The 18,083-nt window shown below is 36.4% G+C and overlaps 1 protein-coding gene across 16 annotated transcripts in view; it reads left to right on the forward strand.

Moving 5' to 3' along the window:
• The window catches only part of Cdc42bpa (CDC42 binding protein kinase alpha), a 229,419-nt gene that overhangs the window by 115,718 nt on the left and 95,618 nt on the right, over nucleotides 1-18,083 (forward strand). For all 16 annotated transcript variants that reach the window (XM_041635351.1, XM_041635358.1, XM_041635352.1 and 13 more), the window contains exons 6-10: nucleotides 5,198-5,291; nucleotides 10,185-10,385; nucleotides 12,307-12,555; nucleotides 15,102-15,181; nucleotides 17,698-17,864. In XM_041635351.1, the coding sequence (XP_041491285.1) occupies nucleotides 5,198-5,291; nucleotides 10,185-10,385; nucleotides 12,307-12,555; nucleotides 15,102-15,181; nucleotides 17,698-17,864 (791 nt within the window). The remainder of the gene's footprint in view (nucleotides 1-5,197; nucleotides 5,292-10,184; nucleotides 10,386-12,306; nucleotides 12,556-15,101; nucleotides 15,182-17,697; nucleotides 17,865-18,083) is intronic.

Genomic DNA, 18,083 nt, shown 5'->3' on the forward strand with positions numbered 1-18,083 from the left:
TACTGATTTAGAGGGGCTTGTTTTCCTGGTATCCTTCATCCCCTCTGGCTCTTAGACTTTTTCTACCTCCTCTTCTGCCAGGTTCCCTGGATCCTGAAAAGAGGGATTTGATGGAGATATCCCATTTAGGGCTGAATGTTCCAAGGTCTCTCTTTCATCTTGTTCTGTCTTTTCTCACATTCACTTTTGAGTTTTTGCCTATTAATTGTTGTAGCTTTATTTTTTCTATTTTTAGTAGTGTGGGGGGGGCATAGGGAAGAATGTGTCTTAACTACTCATGAGGATTTTTAATGGTAAGACAAGGGGATGCAAGGATGAGAGGGGAAGAGATTTCTGTTTTCTATTTGTATGTAATATGTAGTAATACCACTGTTATTCATGTTGGAATTGTTTAATTGGTTGTGGTGGAATGTGGAATGTTCTATTTAGTTACCCGTGGTGGTTTTAATCTCATCCTTCATTCTTCTCCTTGCATTTTAGTCAGTCTGCTCCTAGCATATATTTAATACAAGAAAATTATCTATTAATTTGGGATTAAAATATGAAATTATTCTGATCATTTTGGAGCTTGTGTATTTTGTTGATTAGGAGAGGTTTTGAAGTAGAATCTAGTTGCCTGATTTTTTTTTTCTGTTCCAGGGATAGACCCAGGGGTTTCTACTACTGATCCATAGCTTGAGACCAAAACACTGAATTAATTCACTCGTGTGTGTGTGTGTGTGTGTGTGTGTGTGTGTGTGTAGTTATTTTCAGTGCTGGGGTTGGAATCTAGGGCCCTGTGGGCTAAAAAAAAAAAAAAGTCTAGTTGTATAACTGCCTCTAGTGCTTACATTTTTTTTGCTAATACATTTATTCTATTTTCCTTCCTTCCATATGTACCAAGTACTAGATAATCACATTTCAAGTATTCTTGAAAACCAAATAATGTATCATGTCTGGAAGACAAATGCTATACTACTAAGCCACAAATTCAGCCCCTGATGTGAATTTTAAAAAATCAGTTAGACATACTTATGAACCCCTTTGGTGGAGTGTTATAGAGACAAGAATACTCAAGTTTGTGGCTCGGTTCCTTAACACATGAAGCAGTTGTGCTTCCGTGGTGCTGTCTTAGAGCTGAGGAGGCTTATGGAACTTCCCAGGGGTAATGACACCAACAGTTGTTTCTTCTTTTCCCTTTATATTTAGTTTCCATCATCTTGTCAAATGACCTAGTACTCTATGGCTAGAAATTACAGTAAGTAGGAAAACTGGAATTTGTGGCTTAATTTTTTTTTATTAAAAATTTCCACCTCCTCCCTCCTTCCATTTTTCCCTTCTCCCATTTTTCCCCTCCTCCCATTTCTTTCCCCTTCTCCCCCCCCCTTTCAGTTCAAAGAGCAGTCAGGGTTCCCTACCCTATGGGAAATCCAAGGTCCTCCCCCTCCCACCATTCCAGGAAGGTGAGCATCCAAACAGACTAGGCTCCCACAACCACCGTTAGCCACATTCAGAGTCCGATTTGATCACGTGCTCCATCAGTTCCAGTCCACCTGGCCTTGGTGAGCTCTCATTAGATCTGTCCCACCATCTCAGTGTGTGGATGCACCCCTCGAGGTCCTGACTTCCTTGCTTATGTTCTCCCTCCTTCTGGTCCTCATTTGGACCTTAGGAGCTCAGTCCAGTGCTTCAGTGTGGGTCTCTGTCTCTGTCTCCATCCATCGCCAGATGAAGGTTCTATGGTGATATGCAAGATATTCATCAGTGTGGCTATAGGATAAGGCCAGTTCAGGCACCCTCTCCTCTGTTGCCCAAGGAACAAGTTGGGGACATCTCCTTGGACACCTGGGAACCCCTCTAGAGTCAAGTCTCTTGCCAACCCTAAAATGGCTCCCTTAATTAAGATATCTACTTCCCTGCTTCTACCTTCACCCCTCCTCCATCCCAACCATCACATCCCCCCCAGAGAACTGTTAACCAACCAGTAACACTGGAGTTAAAATTAGAATTGTGGTGGGGACCCTAAAGGTGAATAGAGAATTATGAATCGAGCCATTTCCTTTCTAAGATGTCAGTGAAGCCTTGTCTAATGATTGCTCTTATTTCCTGTAGCCTAGGTTGGCCTTAAACTTCTGATTCTCCAGAGTGCTAAGATAACAGGCAGTTAGTTCTAAGATGTCTTCTCTGTAAGCGGTAGCTCAGAGAGATCACAATGGATATTGTGAAATATTTATAATGAAGAGGAAACAAAAGTACTCCATATCAAAACTTGTGGGATATAGCTCCAGAAAATGCTGCAGTAAAAGAAAATCTCTAACCTTAAATGAAAATGTTGGTAAAGGAAAGAGATGAGAAATGAATTGTCTCTTAACTCAGAAATCTGGGAAAGTAAGTAAAATTAGCTTGAATTATAGAGAAGAAAAAGGTAAAATTAAGTTAGTTAAAATGGATGAAAAAATTCAGAAATAAAGGAAGAGCAATAGGCAAATATTATTTTAAAAATCAATAAATACATAAATACCTTATTTAAAGTTACTAGTTTATTCTCTAGTAAATTGTCACTAAAGACAGATATCTAGTTTGAATGTTGATAGTAGTATAGAATATGGGATCTGAAGGCAGACTGCCTGGCTGTAAACCCTGGCAGTGGCCTTGAGTTTAAGCTCAGGGTGGCTGAACTTCTGTAGATAGGGGAAATGACTTTACCCTCCTGGGCAGCTGTAGAGAGATAGCAAACACTTAGGGTGCTATATGGAATGCAAAACTCTAACCAAGTTTTTTAGTTTTAATCTTATAAAAAATGCAAGAGAAGCTGGGTGTGGTAGTTCACACCTATAATTTCAACACTTGGCGACTGCAGAAAGTGAATTGCCAGTAGTTCAGTATTAGTCTGGGCAATATAGTGAGCTGAGGTTAGCCTAGGCTTCAAAGTGAAATCATGCCTCAAAGTGTAAACCAACCAAAGAACAATGGCAAAAATAACAAAGATACAAGAAAGCAATATTAGACATGGTACTACTAATACAACATATAGATTTCAGAAGTGATCAACTACATTCTAATTTGAGAAGTGGATAAATATATATTTTATTAGAAAAATCAAAACCACTGTAATATATCTAGGAGAAACAAGTTGTGTGGGTAAGCTAAAGATGTTTAATGAAATGAAATCTATAATGTAAATCCCCCTCACAGGGTTCCATTATCATATCTGTAGGAGGCTCCTAATCAAACTGAGGGCTGAAATCAACAAAATAGAAACACGGAAAACAATCCAAAGAATCAATGAAACAAAAAGCTGGTTCCTGGAGAAAATCAACAAGATTGATAAACCCCTATCCAAACTAATCAAACGGCAGAGAGAGAATACGCAAATTAATAAGATCAGAAATGAAAAGGGGGACATAACCACAGACACAGAGGAAATTCAGAGAATCATCAGATCTTATTACAAAAGCCTGTATAACACGAAACTGGAAAATGTAAAAGAAATGGACACTTTTTTAGATAAATACCATATACCAAAGTTACACCAGGACCAGGTGAACAATCTAAACAGACCTGTTGGTCGCGAAGAATTAGAAGCTGTTATCAAAAACCTCCCTACCAAAAAAAGCCCAGGACCAGATGGTTTCAATGCGGAATTCTACCAGAACTTCCAAGAAGAGCTAATACCTATACTCCTTAATGTATTCCACAATATAGAAACAGAAGGGTCATTACCTAATTCCTTTTATGAAGCTACAGTTACTCTGATACCAAAACCACACAAAGACTCAACCAGGAAAGAGAATTACATGAAAAATCATGAACATCGACGCAAAAATCCTCAACAAAATACTGGCAAACCGAATCCAAGAACACATCCGAAATATTATCCATTATGATCAAGTAGGCTTCATTCCTGAGATGCAGGGCTGGTTCAACATACGAAAATCTATCAATGTAATCCAGCATATAAATAAACTGAAAGAAAATAACCATATGATCATCTCATTAGATGCTGAAAAAGCATTCGACAAAATTCAACATCCATTTATGTTAAAAGTCTTGGAGAGATTAGGGATACAAGGGTCATACCTAAATATAATAAAAGCTATATACAGCAAGCCGACAGCTAACATCAAATTAAACGGAGAGAAACTCAAAGCCATCCCGCTTAACTCAGGAACACGACAAGGCTGTCCACTCTCGCCATACCTCTTCAATATAGTACTTGAAGTTCTAGCAATAGCAATAAGACAACATAATGGGATCAAGGGGATTCGAATTGGAAAGGAAGAAGTTAAACTTTCGTTATTCGCAGATGGTATGATAGTGTACTTATGCGACCCCTGCATTTTTAAAAGCGCAGGCACTAAAGTGTAAGGTGACATGCCCGTGTGACAACTTTCTCAATAGAGAATGCTTTAATCCCCTAAAGTATCCTTCCAGAATGAAAATTACCAGAGTACTTTTTATTTCCAGGAATTTTGGAAATGATAGATGTTCTAGAAAGTGTTAATGTGAATCACAGCTAGGATGGAACCTGATAGTTTTCTTTTTTTAAAAACAATTCTCAATATTTTAATTTTGTTTTAACATAATTGTCTGCCATTTTTTTCATATAATTTAGACATAAAGACTATGCTTCCTAAATTCACTTTTTTATCTTTTATGTTAATATACTCAAGATTCACGAAGTACAGGTGAGCAATTTAAATAGACCTATAAGTCCCAAGGAAATAGAAGCTGTCATCAAACACCTCCCAACCAAAACAAGCCCAGGATGGTTTTAGTGCAGAATTCCACCAGAACTTTCAAGAAGAGATAATACCTATACCCCTCAATGTGTTCCACATAATAGAAACAGAAGGTCATTGCCAAACTCTTTTTATGAAGCTACAGTTACCCTGATACCAAAACCACACAAAGACTCAACCAGGAAAGAGGATTACAGACCAGTCTCACTCATGAACATTGATGCAGAAATTCTCAATAAAATACTGGCAAACCGAATCCAAGAACACATTAAAAAATCATCCATTATAATCAAGTAGGCTTCATCTCAGAGATCTAGGGCTGGCTCAACATACAAAAACCTATCAATGTAATCTATCATATAAGTAAACTGAAAGATATTTTTCTTAAAGTATTTTTTAAAGCAATTGAAGATGTTTCATGTAAAAAGGCTTCCTGATTATTTTCAACTAAAACATAAATATATTTGTTTTTTCAGAGACATTAAACCTGACAATATATTGATGGATATGAATGGACATATTCGTTTAGCAGATTTTGGTTCTTGTCTGAAGCTGATGGAAGATGGAACGGTAAATAAATATGAGTTATTCTATCCTTAGACATTTTCCTTGTCTTGTCTTCTTTCTCTGTTCTAGAGACTCTGTGCTTACACTGTCTGCCACCCAGTCATCCATTTGTCTTTCACAAAGCATTGGCCATACTTGCTCAGAGTCATCTTAACCTGCTTGTAATAGTGTCCTTGAGAATGCTGCTTTGAGAGCCTTGTGGATTCTTTTTTAATTAATGCCTATTATACTTGAAACTCTCCTAAGGTTTTAGAGTAGTAAAGATTGTAAGTTTTATATAGAAAATAAAATACAACTCCATCTTCATTTGTCCTTTTTTCTAATGATATAGTTGTTCTGAGGGATAGTGTTCAGCAAATGAATTTTCTTTTTGAGTGAAGACTAGGTAGCATTAGTTTTGTGTTCCCATTTGCTTGACTTTTACTGACGAAATCATTAAGTTCTTGTTCAATTAAAAGTGTGTATTTTCAGATTTTGTTACTTTTTATGTGTGTACACTTGTATGTGTGTGTGCTTATTTCTGGATATGTAATGTGGGTGTATGTGGAGGTCGAAGAACAACTAGGTCCTCATTTCCCACCTTGCTTAAGACAGAGTCTCTTGCCCACTCCTGTGTATATCAAGTTGACACTTCTGGGAGTTTTCCTGCATCTGCCTCCCATATTGCAGTAGAAGATTGGGATTATAGATATGTTGTATCATGTATGACTTTGCATGGTGTTGTAGGGTTTCTGTCACTGTGAAGAGACACCATGACCATGCTAACTTTTATAAAGGAAAAACATTTAATTGTGGTCACTTAGCGTTTCTGAGGTTTACTCCATTATCATCATGGTACGGCATGATGGCATGCAGGTAAAATGGTACTGGAGAAGTAGCCACGTGCCCTACAACTTGACTTGCAGGCAAGAGGAAGTGGTCTCTTACTGGATGTAGTTTGAACATATATGGGACCTCAAAGCCCACCCCGACAGTGTCACACTTCTTCCAATAAGACCATACCTCTTCATAGTGCTACTCCCTTTGGGGGCCATTTTCTTTCAAGCCACCACACATGGGTCGTGGAGAGTCAAACTCGGTCCTCACACTTGCATGGCAAGTGCTCTACCCACTGAACTGTCTTCTCAACCACACTGCTTTAAATTTTCTTTAATTTTTCTTGTCTATTGCAGAGGCCCACATGTATATTAATTTAATTAGCAGGTTTTTTTGGAAAACATTTTAATATAATAAATTCCAGAGCCATGAATGTGTTATCATTATTCTAGACTAATTATTTGACTCTGAAAAATTATCATTAGGTGATTTTGAAAATGCATATGTGACTTATGAATTTGGCCATGTTGAAAGGAATAATTGGTACTGAATTATTCGTCTTACTATAAATGACTATGTTACTAAACACGTTATATAAAACAGCTTTTTCAGACAGTGGATAGCGTTGGCATGTTATAGTTATTCCTAACAGAAAGAAACTCTTGAGATTTGCCAGATTCCTGACTTCCCAGCATTCCTGACTATTCTGACATGGCCAGAGTTAGAGCATAGCATAACATTTTTTTCAGATCTTGGGTCAAGGTACCACAGTTGAGTAGCTTTAGCTGCTGGGATCTGAAAGAGCTGATACTGGCCCTGTGTAAAGGCAGGTCTAAGTTCCTCAAATTAATCATAAAGGCTGGACTACCCACACATTGCACTGTAGATTCATAGATGAGTGATACCCACAGGGACACGGAATAGCAGACCAGAGAGTCAAGCCATGCTGGAAGAGGCAAACCAGCCCCATGAGTTTTGACCATCAACTGCAACATTTTGTATCTACTGGAATGTTTCAGTCTAAAACCAAGCCCTGATAAAGACAAACAGAGCTTGAAAGTGGTCCTGCCAAATGAGGGCCTTACATGCTAACGGCATACCTGTGTCCCACCTTTACTCATTTTGGATCTTGAACCATTGTGTAGTACAGCCTTTACCTATTTCTTATGCATTTTAGAACTGCTTTCTTCTCTTTGGGTTACAAGTAGTCTTATGTTGATTGATTTTGATTCAAATTTTTTAATGTTTAAAAGTCTGGTTTTATGCTGTTCCTGTGTTTTGTTGAGTTAATATGCCTTTGGTGGGATAGAGTAATAGGTATTAATCCTCAAACCAGAGCCTCTTGCATAACTAAGCAAGCACTGCACTTCCGAGGTCTTAACTGAGCTACCAAGGCTGGCTTAGAACTTGTGATCCTTCATTCTCAGCCTCCTGAGTAGCTGGAATTATCTAGCCTGTGCCACCAGGCCTACCTGAGATAACCTTTTACTGTTTACTCATAGTATCCTATTAATTGATTTGGTGATATACTTGTAGTTTTACTTTGTCAGAAAATAGTCCTATTTTATTTTATAGCTTGTGTTTTTTTAAATTTGTTGATATCTACTTTATAATTTTGTAACAGACAACTTTTTGTAAGTATTCCATATTTGTTTGAAAAGAATACATTTTTTCCAACTTTACTAAAAGTAAAGGTTCTATACATGTTCATAATATTGAACTGGTTTTGTATTCATGTTTTATATTCTTATGGGTTTTCTCTAATATCTGTTATTTTAAAATCTTTATGACAGTAGTAGATTTGTTCATTTTCCCATCATAGTTATCAGTACTTTATACATCTCCTTTGTAATGTATTATTTGAAATCACTAAATTTTGCGGGATAGTTTCTTTTGTAATTATATTGATGAACTAAAATAATTTTAATTTGGCTAATACTTTTTTTACTGCTTTAAATTTCTACTGTTTAATGTATAAGTTCATCTTTTATCTCACCACTTTCAACTTATGTGCTTCTGTTTTGTTTATCTTACTTAAATAAATTATTTGACTGCTTTTTCTCTCATTTATGCCTTTGGTTTTATCTGTTTTTCAGTGTTAACTCTCTGTCCTTTGACAGGTGCTTTAATCCACTCTTGGATCTTGTGACTTAATGTAGAGCTTTGTGCTATTTCTGTAGCTTTTGCTTGTTATTTGCATGAGTGCTTTGTTTTCCTCTTTTTCTTTCCTGCTACCTTCTGTCCAGTCAATTTTATCTTTCTTACTCTCTTTATCCTTAGAAGGTAACGTATCTTATTTTATTTTATTTTATTTTTTGAGACAGGATCTCACTATGTAGCTCTGACTGTCCTAGAACTCACTATGTAGACCAGGCTGGTCTTGAACTTACAGAGAACCCCTTGCCCGTGCCTCCCAAGTGCTGGCATTAAAGGCATGTGCTACTCTGCCTGGCTGGTTTAAATATTTTAATGCCTCTCTTTAGGATTTTTAAAACGTTGATAGTTCACATCAGTATAGAATTAGTCATTTTTTTTACATTCCCAATCAAAACCATCAACTTACGTTGCTTTATACCACAGAAATTAATTCAAAATAGTTTAGAGAACTTTATAAAAACTAAAACCCTCTTAGAAAATATAAGGGACAATATTTATGACTGCATTTGGCAAATTTCTTGAGAATAACACAGAATCACAACCCCTCTACCTCAAAATGGTAAATTCTATCCTCCTCAAACACTTGTGTGCATCAAATGACACAGTGGGCAGAAGGAACTCACTTACCTGATTGTGTGCTAAGAATATGTAAGGACAGCTACAGATTCTAATTAAGTTCTGGCCTGCAGCATTTTAACTTCTTCTCAGGCACTGAAGTTAATGAGTCTTGTGAAAGGCTCAGTGTAAGGTGAATTTTTCTCCAGGAGTTTTTTGTACCTAAGCTCAACAACAGAAAAACAGCCTCAGTGAAGAATAAGAGAATTTTCCCAAAGAAAATTTACAGATGAGGAATAAGCATATGAAAAGATACTCCATAAAACCTGTCATTAGAAAAATAAGTCAGAAAGCCTGTGATCCCACCATAATAGCATCTACTGTCCAGTGGGACAGTTGCCGCCAAACCAGAAAACAGCAAGTGTTGTCTAGGGTGTGGATGATTGAGAGCCCTGGGCACTGTTAGTGTAAAATAGTATAGCTAGTTCTTCCACAGATACTAAATATAAAATGATCATTTATTGAATTTTCATCTAACTTGCTGTAACTAGATTTTCAACTTTTTAAAATTAAGAATTTTGATTTTAAAGTTTCTACTTTCCTTCCCTTTTATAATTTTTCCAAATAAGTTTTTTTTATTTGGTTTTATATTTGAGACAAAGTCTATTATAATATCCTTGGCTAGCCTGGAACTTGTAGACAGGCTGGCCACAAACTCATAGAGAGCCATCTCAGTGCTAGTATTTAAGGTGTGTACCATCATGTCCAGTGCAGCTAAAAACTTAATGTACAATAAGTAGTCAACCTTTAGTTTTCTTAGGTTTCTGTTTAGGATTTTAAAATTATCATCAGTGTTAAGATGAATGAATTGTTCTCTTCATATCTAATTGATTTTCAGTTCCATTGTACATATTTATGTATATCTGTTGATTGCATAAATAAATATTAAAAACCAGTAAGAAAACGTAGTAGCATACTATAATCCTAGAACTTGGGAAGTTGAGGCAGGAGGACTGTTGAGTTTGAGGCTAGCCTCAGATATATAGCAAGACCTTGTCTCTGACAACCAAACCAAAATTAAACAGTAATAATGTTGTAAGTGAAGTATTCATTTTATTGTTCATGACTGTAATGACTCAAATCACATTGTTCCCCTAAATACATTCAGCTATAGTAAAGGTCTTATAAAGTTATGAGTAATGAAAACTATTAATGTAGAGGCTATTTAAAATCATTCTACAAACTAGGAGGCTAAATTCAGATAACAAAAATGTTATAATACTGTTTCCTGTATATCTTAAGTAACTGTGTTTAATTTAAAATCATTTGTCCAATACATTATAGTAATAAAAATATGATCTTCTTCAGGTCCAGTCTTCAGTGGCGGTTGGAACTCCAGATTATATTTCTCCTGAAATACTTCAGGCTATGGAGGATGGAAAAGGCAGATATGGACCTGAGTGTGACTGGTGGTCTCTGGGGGTCTGTATGTATGAGATGCTTTACGGAGAAACACCTTTCTATGCTGAGTCTCTGGTGGAGACATATGGAAAAATCATGAATCACAAAGTTAGTATATTTAGTTTTTTAGAGTTTTTACAATAAATACATGCATTAAGTTGAAGTAATGTGATATTAAAGAGAAAGTACTTTTTTCAAAACAATGAAAAGTCATATTCTTTTGATTAGTAGGGAAAATTGTTAGTAATCAATTAATTATCTGTAAGATAATTAGTTTTAAGTTTTCCACGTATTTTGTTTGGAAATGCTCCTAAATAGAAAAATTGGTCTCTATAGTTGAGTAAGAGAATTCAAAAGTAGTTAGTTTTTATTAGTTTTTACTATATAGTACATACAATTTGACAAGTATGCATGTAAAAATTATAAGTAATAAATTTGGTGTGAATAAAGACAAAAACTGAACTCCTCTGAAGCCAGCAAGATGACTCCATGGCTACGGTGTTTGCTTGCAAGCCTGGAGACCTGAGTTCAGTTCCTGAAATGCATGAAAAGATGGAAGGAGAGGAATGACTCCACAAGGTTGTCCTCTGGCCTTCACGTGGACAGCTTGGCACTTATGTACACATGCACACCCATCCATGAACAGACAGACAGCAATCACAGTTTTACTGAAATTCTTCTGTCAAACTGGCAAAGACAACATGCAAAATTGTATTCTGTACTCTATGCAGCATCATGGGTACTCCTCAGATTCTGACAGGGCTACAAATTGTAACTTTCTTTCCCAAAGTTAACAGGTGTACATCTTGAGCCTTAAAATTAGAGCTTTTGATAGAGCAAAGGTTGGGTCTAGACTTCTACCTGGTGGAAATATCTAGAACAAAGGTGTATATGTAGAATGTCTGCTCCAGTGTTAGGGAGCACAAGACACTGACTGCAGTCCAGATGAACTGCAGGAACAAGAGCCCAGCACTCCAGTCATGCAGCGCCATGTGAAACAAAATAGACAGTGCAGAAGAATAAACTGTCCAACTTCAGAGGATTGTGAACTGTTACAAACGTCCTCAGTATGAATCTGAATGTCCCCAGAAGAATAGATAATCTGTCCTTTTTAGTTGGTTCTGGTGCTTTACGCATACAAATCAATTTTATAGACTTTGTGTCTTACACTGAGCTGCCAGCATGGAGCAGTAAGTAGTGGAGAAGAACTGAAAGACAGGGGAAGTTGAAAGTTGTCAATGCATGTGCACATCCAGAAGGAAGTCACTGCAATGTAGCATGCTGCTTAACAGCACTGGTCTGGAGAGAGTTAAGGTCAAGACCCTTTCCTGTCAATTTTTAGTTGAATGGCGTTGAGAAAATGACTATGTATCTTAGCTTCCTCTTTTACAAGACTGTCATCCTAGTAGTTCCTACCCAGTATAATTATTGTGAGGATTAAATGGTTAAATAAGTAAATCACTTTGAATAGTGCCAGATACATGGTAAATTTTTAAGTGTTTTGGGGCAGTGGTTAAGAGCATTGGCTGCTTCTCTAGAGGACCCGGATTCAATTCCCAGCACCCACATGGCAGCTCACAGCTGCCTGTAACTCAAGTTTCAGTGGATCCGACTCCCTCACAATGATATGCAGGTCAAATACCAATACATATAAAAATTTTAAGTGTTTAATGATTAACTGATATTTTGTATTGTACCTGAACATTGTCAGTAACCTACATTCTTTTGAACTATTGAGTTAAATTCTGATACTTTTAATCAGATCCATCTCATTTTAACATCAGTTTCAGATCCTATAGCGTCTGACCTCATTTTGTAGTTCATCCATCATGAAGTCACTTAAAGAATTAAAAGTTATTTTAGGAAAAGGATTTATTTCTCATCATCCCTGTATCTCCCCACAATATCAATGTACTGTGTCATCAAACCCTAGTTGTTTTTCCAAAGGAAATGGGTTTAAACAAGTTTACCACCCTTTTGTAAGAAAACGACTGATTTGTATTTATATCTTATATTGTTGTCTGCATAGGAGAGGTTTCAGTTTCCACCCCAAGTGACTGATGTGTCTGAAAATGCAAAGGATCTTATTCGAAGACTCATTTGTAGCAGAGAACATCGACTTGGCCAAAATGGAATAGAAGACTTTAAGAAACATCCATTTTTCAGTGGAATTGATTGGGATAATATTCGAAACTGTGAAGCACCTTATATTCCAGAAGTCAGTAGCCCAACAGATACATCGAATTTTGATGTGGATGATGACTGTTTAAAAAATTCTGTAAGTATGACATTATGAAGATGTCCTATCCTTCTTATTCTTTTAAGGATGGTTATAAAGTAACATTTTATTTATTAATTTGGTGCCAGGACCATTTTTCTCTTATCAATCACACAGTAATTATAAGTTCCAGTGCTTATTCTGTCATGTATCAAAAAAAATTAAGAGACTTAATTAAATTCAGTGTAGTTATCATGACCAGAAGCAAAATTCAAAGACCTGTTGTTTAGCAAATTTTGTCATATGTTTACTAAAAATACAAGATTAGACACCTAAAAAGTGTATTTCATGATTTCAAAGTGAAGAAGATGACAAACCCCTCCCTAAAACCAACCATGAAACTGGAAACAAATGGCAACACATGTAAGGGCTTATTATAACCAAAAGGAAATAAAGAAGTATTTATTCATCAAAAACTACTGAACTTTATATGAAACCATACATGCTCCACCCCCTCCTTGTAGACAGAAATTTCTGTCCCACAGCCATTCGGTCCCAAGTAAACACACAGAGGCTTATATTAATTATAAACTGTTTGGTCTGTTAGCTCATGCTTATTACTAACTAGCTCTTACAGCTTAAATTAACCCATAACTTTTATCTATGTTTAGCCATGTGACTTGGTATCTTTTTTCAGTAAGATTTTCATCTTGTTTCCCCTGTGTCTGGCTGGTGACTAACACTCTTTCTTTCCTCTTCCCAGAATTCTCTTAGTTTTGTTGCCCCTTGTATACTTCCTGCCTGGCCACTGGCCAGTCATCTTTTTATTAAACCAATACGAGTGACAAATCTTTGCAGTGTACAAGAGCATTATCCCACAGCACCTACCTTTTACCCCATCACCTGTTTGGTTGTACTTAAACATTGAACAAAAAGCTGACATTTTACTGCCAGGCAGCCAAACTTTATTTGGAAGGCTCAAACCCAACACCCATATCATTGCCACTAAAATAGCCAGCTGGGTAGGAAATAAATGTGTAAAGTCAGTCTGTAGCCTTCCTTACCTGAGTTTGTGTCTCTGCCTGAGCCAAATAGTTTTCTCCTCTGAGCTCATGGACTATAGGAAGGCTATATCATATTGTGTTGATCTTGCTCTGAATCACTAGGTTATGTAGATTCAAATGTAAGAAAATAAGAACCTAAAATTTTGGTGTTTTTTCTGTCCTTCTTATCATAAGCTGTCAATTTATTCAGTAATTTTATATTTAATTTTAGTTCAGTACTAAATTTCATATTAATTTTATGTCACTTTTTACTGTAATTACTATGTTTAAGATGAATGTGAGCTGTTAACCTGTTCAAACTACACAAGAACAAATAGATGAATTTTCCTTCCAGTTTTTTAATTATATTCAATGTTGACAGAAATTCTGAGTCATTCCAAGTTAAGTGTGCATGGAGTTGATTTTAATTATTCACACTGGCTGTATTTTATAAAGTTATAGTGAACACCAAGTTAGTTGACATTGACCATTGTGCTGTATAAATAAAAGATTAATGAGTTCGTAGGAGAGTAGGGAGCGGGTATATGAGAGGGGTTGGGCCAGGAAAGGGAAGGGAGAAATGTAATTATATTATAGTAACCAAAAATTAAAGAAACATCAAGTTAACCTTATGTTAACATAGGTCACATTTTCAACAACTTTGAATATAGAAGCCTTTTAGATGTACTCTATTGAAAGATATGTTATATAGTAATATACACCGTTGATTCATTAACACTGAACTCATATCTAACAGCACTATAACTTACTCCTAAAAGAGTTCATCTAACACATGTTGTTTCTCTATAAAGGCACATGATTACCATTTTATGTTGCGACATGAGATGGCAGTCAGTGTGGTACATACCTATAATGCTAGTGCTCTGATGGGAAGGGATGAGTTCAGGCTTAGCTTGGGCTGTACAGCAAGACTTTCTATTGAAATTTTAAGAAAAATAAAAGCAGTTATCAGACAGCACTTCTGGGAGCTATTTTAAACAGAGATACTATCATAAAAGGCATAAAAATGTTTATAGAGTGTGCCAAGGACATTTGCTTCAGTGTGAGAAAATAGGAGCATTCCACATTCAGTCTCTGCAGGAGGAGCAAAGGACAGTGCACATCCTCTACTTTCCATGCTTCTTCAGTGACCACATAAGCCCTGATTTTCCACTTGCAAATAAATTTTCGTTTTAAACTGTGTGTGATGAAACAGGCCTATAATTTCACTCCTTGGGAGGCAGACAGAAAAATCATGAGCTTGAGGCCTGTCTGGGCTACCCAGTGAAGCCTTTTCTCTGGGGAAAAAAAAGCTAGACAAATTTTCAGATGTAGTATGCTTGAATAATGACTATAATTTTATTGTTAGGCTTTTAACTTTATTTGTTTGAGTTTTCCAGTAGTAGTGCTTAGAGTCTATATTTTGTATCAGTGAACACTTTCCCAAATTTACCACTGTCTCAAAATTGAATGGTTGCATATCCTCATTGACAGTTATAGTCCAACTTATCATAATAACTGTAGATGTCTCACCAAATTGATATTCTTTTTATCTTCTCTTAGGAAACAATGCCTCCACCAACACATACTGCATTTTCTGGCCATCATCTACCATTTGTTGGTTTTACGTATACTAGTAGCTGGTAAGTTTCAAAAATTAAGATAACGTGAGTAATTTATAAACAAGTAAATTGAAGCTTGAAAATGGTATATATACGGTTGTAGTTATGGTGTATTGGAGCTGGATTTAAATGTGAAGAAACTACCCAAGAACCAACTATTTGGAGGAAATGATGAGGACAAGTAGCACGAAAGTCGAACCCATTGGGAAGAGGGCAAGAACCAGCGCCAAGACACTTAATGAATATTTTGTATATGTCAAGCACCAAAATTTCCAACCCATTGTTCATACCACTCATTACTCCTCACCCCATTTCTGTCCTCCTATTCCTCCTTCCATGCCCCATAAGAATTTCAGTAATCATTTCCTGGGTGCATGACAGTCCCTTTAGTTATCTCTCATCTGCTGCACTTTCTTTGTTGAGAGAATGTTCTTTATTTAAAATGTAAGCAGTTCAAAGTGGCTGGAGCAGACAAATGGTTCTAAGCAACCAAGCTAACTTTACATCGAGGGTTGCCAGTCTAAATACTCTATCCTATGTGACAAACACCGAATCACCTTAGTTTCTTCTGCCCTGTACATACCAAGGTAACCATTTAATATTTCATTCTTGCAAATATTGATCACCCTTATTCTCAGCTGATGATGATCTTGCTTCCTCCATCCCTGATAATTGTTACCAATCGCAGACAACTGCAAGTTCCTGCTACTGTTTTCTATGTGTCCCCCAGACTCACAAGCTCTTCCTTCCAAGGATGGACCATGTAGATGCTTGGCTAGGGCTGGCTCCTTCCATTCCCTCCTGCTTGGCTTAATGTATTCACTTTTATGTCATACATTTTTCTCCTTTATGTGCCACCCACATCTTTATATCCTGCCAACTATCTTACCAGACATGTAATTATTTCTTCCATCTTAAAATATAAAGCCTTTCTGGATCTCGTACCTGATACCAATTATTTCTCTGGTGTATAACAAATTACTTCTCTTGACTCTTCTTTTTTTTATACTAATCTTTCTTGAATGCACTCATTTCAGGTTGTGCCCAGTCTCTTCATGCAAACTGCTTTTACCAGCACCACTGTTGGCTCGTTGTTAACAGGTGTAGTGATTACTTCTAGTCCCAGTCTTAGTTGACTTTTTTTACCTCTGCCACTGCTCCATACGAAAACACTTAACTTTGTGTCCATTTCTCAGTCTCCAAACAAGCCCTCCTCTCCCCAATTTCTGAGGATCCAAGTGTTCTAGGGCTCAGCCGTGGAACTTCCCCTATACACTTCCTAATGACATGAGAGCTCCTTACCTTTTACTTAAAACATGTCTTAACTGTCTAAGTAACATGTTCATAACTCCTGATATTTCCTACATCTATCAAAATTGCCCTGTTGGAAGAGATAAGCCAGTCTGTTCTCCATGTTCATGGCCATTTCCCTCTACTCCCCAGTTCCTGTTTCTTTGTATCCTAAGAATTAACCAACTATCTCTTGTCATCTTCTCATACGCATCATACTCATCCAGTTGTTTGCCATGTTCCTTTTACACAGGCCTCCTTAAGGCCCAAGAGCCTTGTCTTGGGATGCTCAGGCTTCTGTCCTGGACTGGTCTTCATCCTAATACTTCCTTGACTGGTGCCTTACATTGACTTTCCTTAGCTACCTGCATAAGCACAGCTTACTCCATTTAAATTTCTGTCTTCTCCTTAGCAGTTAATACTTTCTAATGTACTGGATATTTTATGTACTTTCATTTATATCCCCGTTGCTAGAATTTAAATGATTGGCAAAGAATTTTGTCAATCTAAAACCTTTTTACATTATAATACAATTACATCATTATGCTCTCCCTTTCCTTCTTCCATTTTCTTCTCCTGTCCACTCCCTCCAACTCCTCTCGTTTTGCTTCCCCTCTTCCCAAATTGATGGCCTCTTTTTCTTTGATGATTATTCTCTCTCTCTCTCTCTCTCTCTCTCTCTCTCTCTTCTGAGTCTATTCAGTGTTGTTTGTGTGTATATGATTTCAGGGCTGACTCCTTGGTTTTAGATAAACAATTAGGTAGCTCATTTCTCAGGAAGACTAATTTCTCCCCCTCAGCTATCGTTAGTTGCTTATGGTTCTGTGTCTAGGGGCGATTTACTGATAAATGTCCACCATCTCAAATATCTTTAGTGTGCATTCAGAAAAGCACCTCACTTTAAAGTTTTGAATTTCAAATTCTATTAATGAACACATACAGGTGGTTTTGACTACTGTTTCAATAAACTTGTCAAATTGTTTTGAATTCCTAATAATCCTTCATTAAACTTTATTTTATAATTTTTGGAGTTTTAAATTTAAAAATAGTTTGGTGATAGGAGTTTTTATTTAAAAATATTTTTACAAATAAAGTAATTTTCCAGAAAAAAATATAGTGCTTTTATAGGATTCTAGATGTTTTACTATAGAAATTCAAATCTGTATCTTACATAAAGATTTTAAAATTCTTTTTTTCTTCAAACTTTATTGCAATATGAACCAACTTTTTTTTTTTCTTTGATTCAGTGTTCTTTCTGACCGGAGCTGCTTAAGAGTCACAGCAGGTCCCACCTCACTGGATCTTGATGTTAATGTCCAGAGGACTCTAGATAATAACCTAGCAACTGAAGCTTATGAAAGAAGAATTAAGCGACTAGAACAGGAAAAACTTGAACTTACTAGAAAACTTCAAGGTAAATATTTTAATATTTTACTTATTTGAATTGAACTTACAGTGTTTTGAGCTACATTATAAGGGAATGTTTTACCTTCAGAAGTCTTTTTGTAAATGGTAAAAAAAAATGTGCTGTAGAAATGAGTGCAGAAAAGAGTATAATACCGTTTATGTAAACATATCACACAATAGTAAACAACACAATGATGTTTATTTCTATAATGATGTGTATTTCTAC

Source organism: Microtus oregoni, unplaced genomic scaffold (assembly GCF_018167655.1).
Source record: "Microtus oregoni isolate MIOR12 unplaced genomic scaffold, Mior012 000047F_ref0000412, whole genome shotgun sequence".
NCBI classification, from domain to species: domain Eukaryota; kingdom Metazoa; phylum Chordata; class Mammalia; order Rodentia; family Cricetidae; genus Microtus; species Microtus oregoni.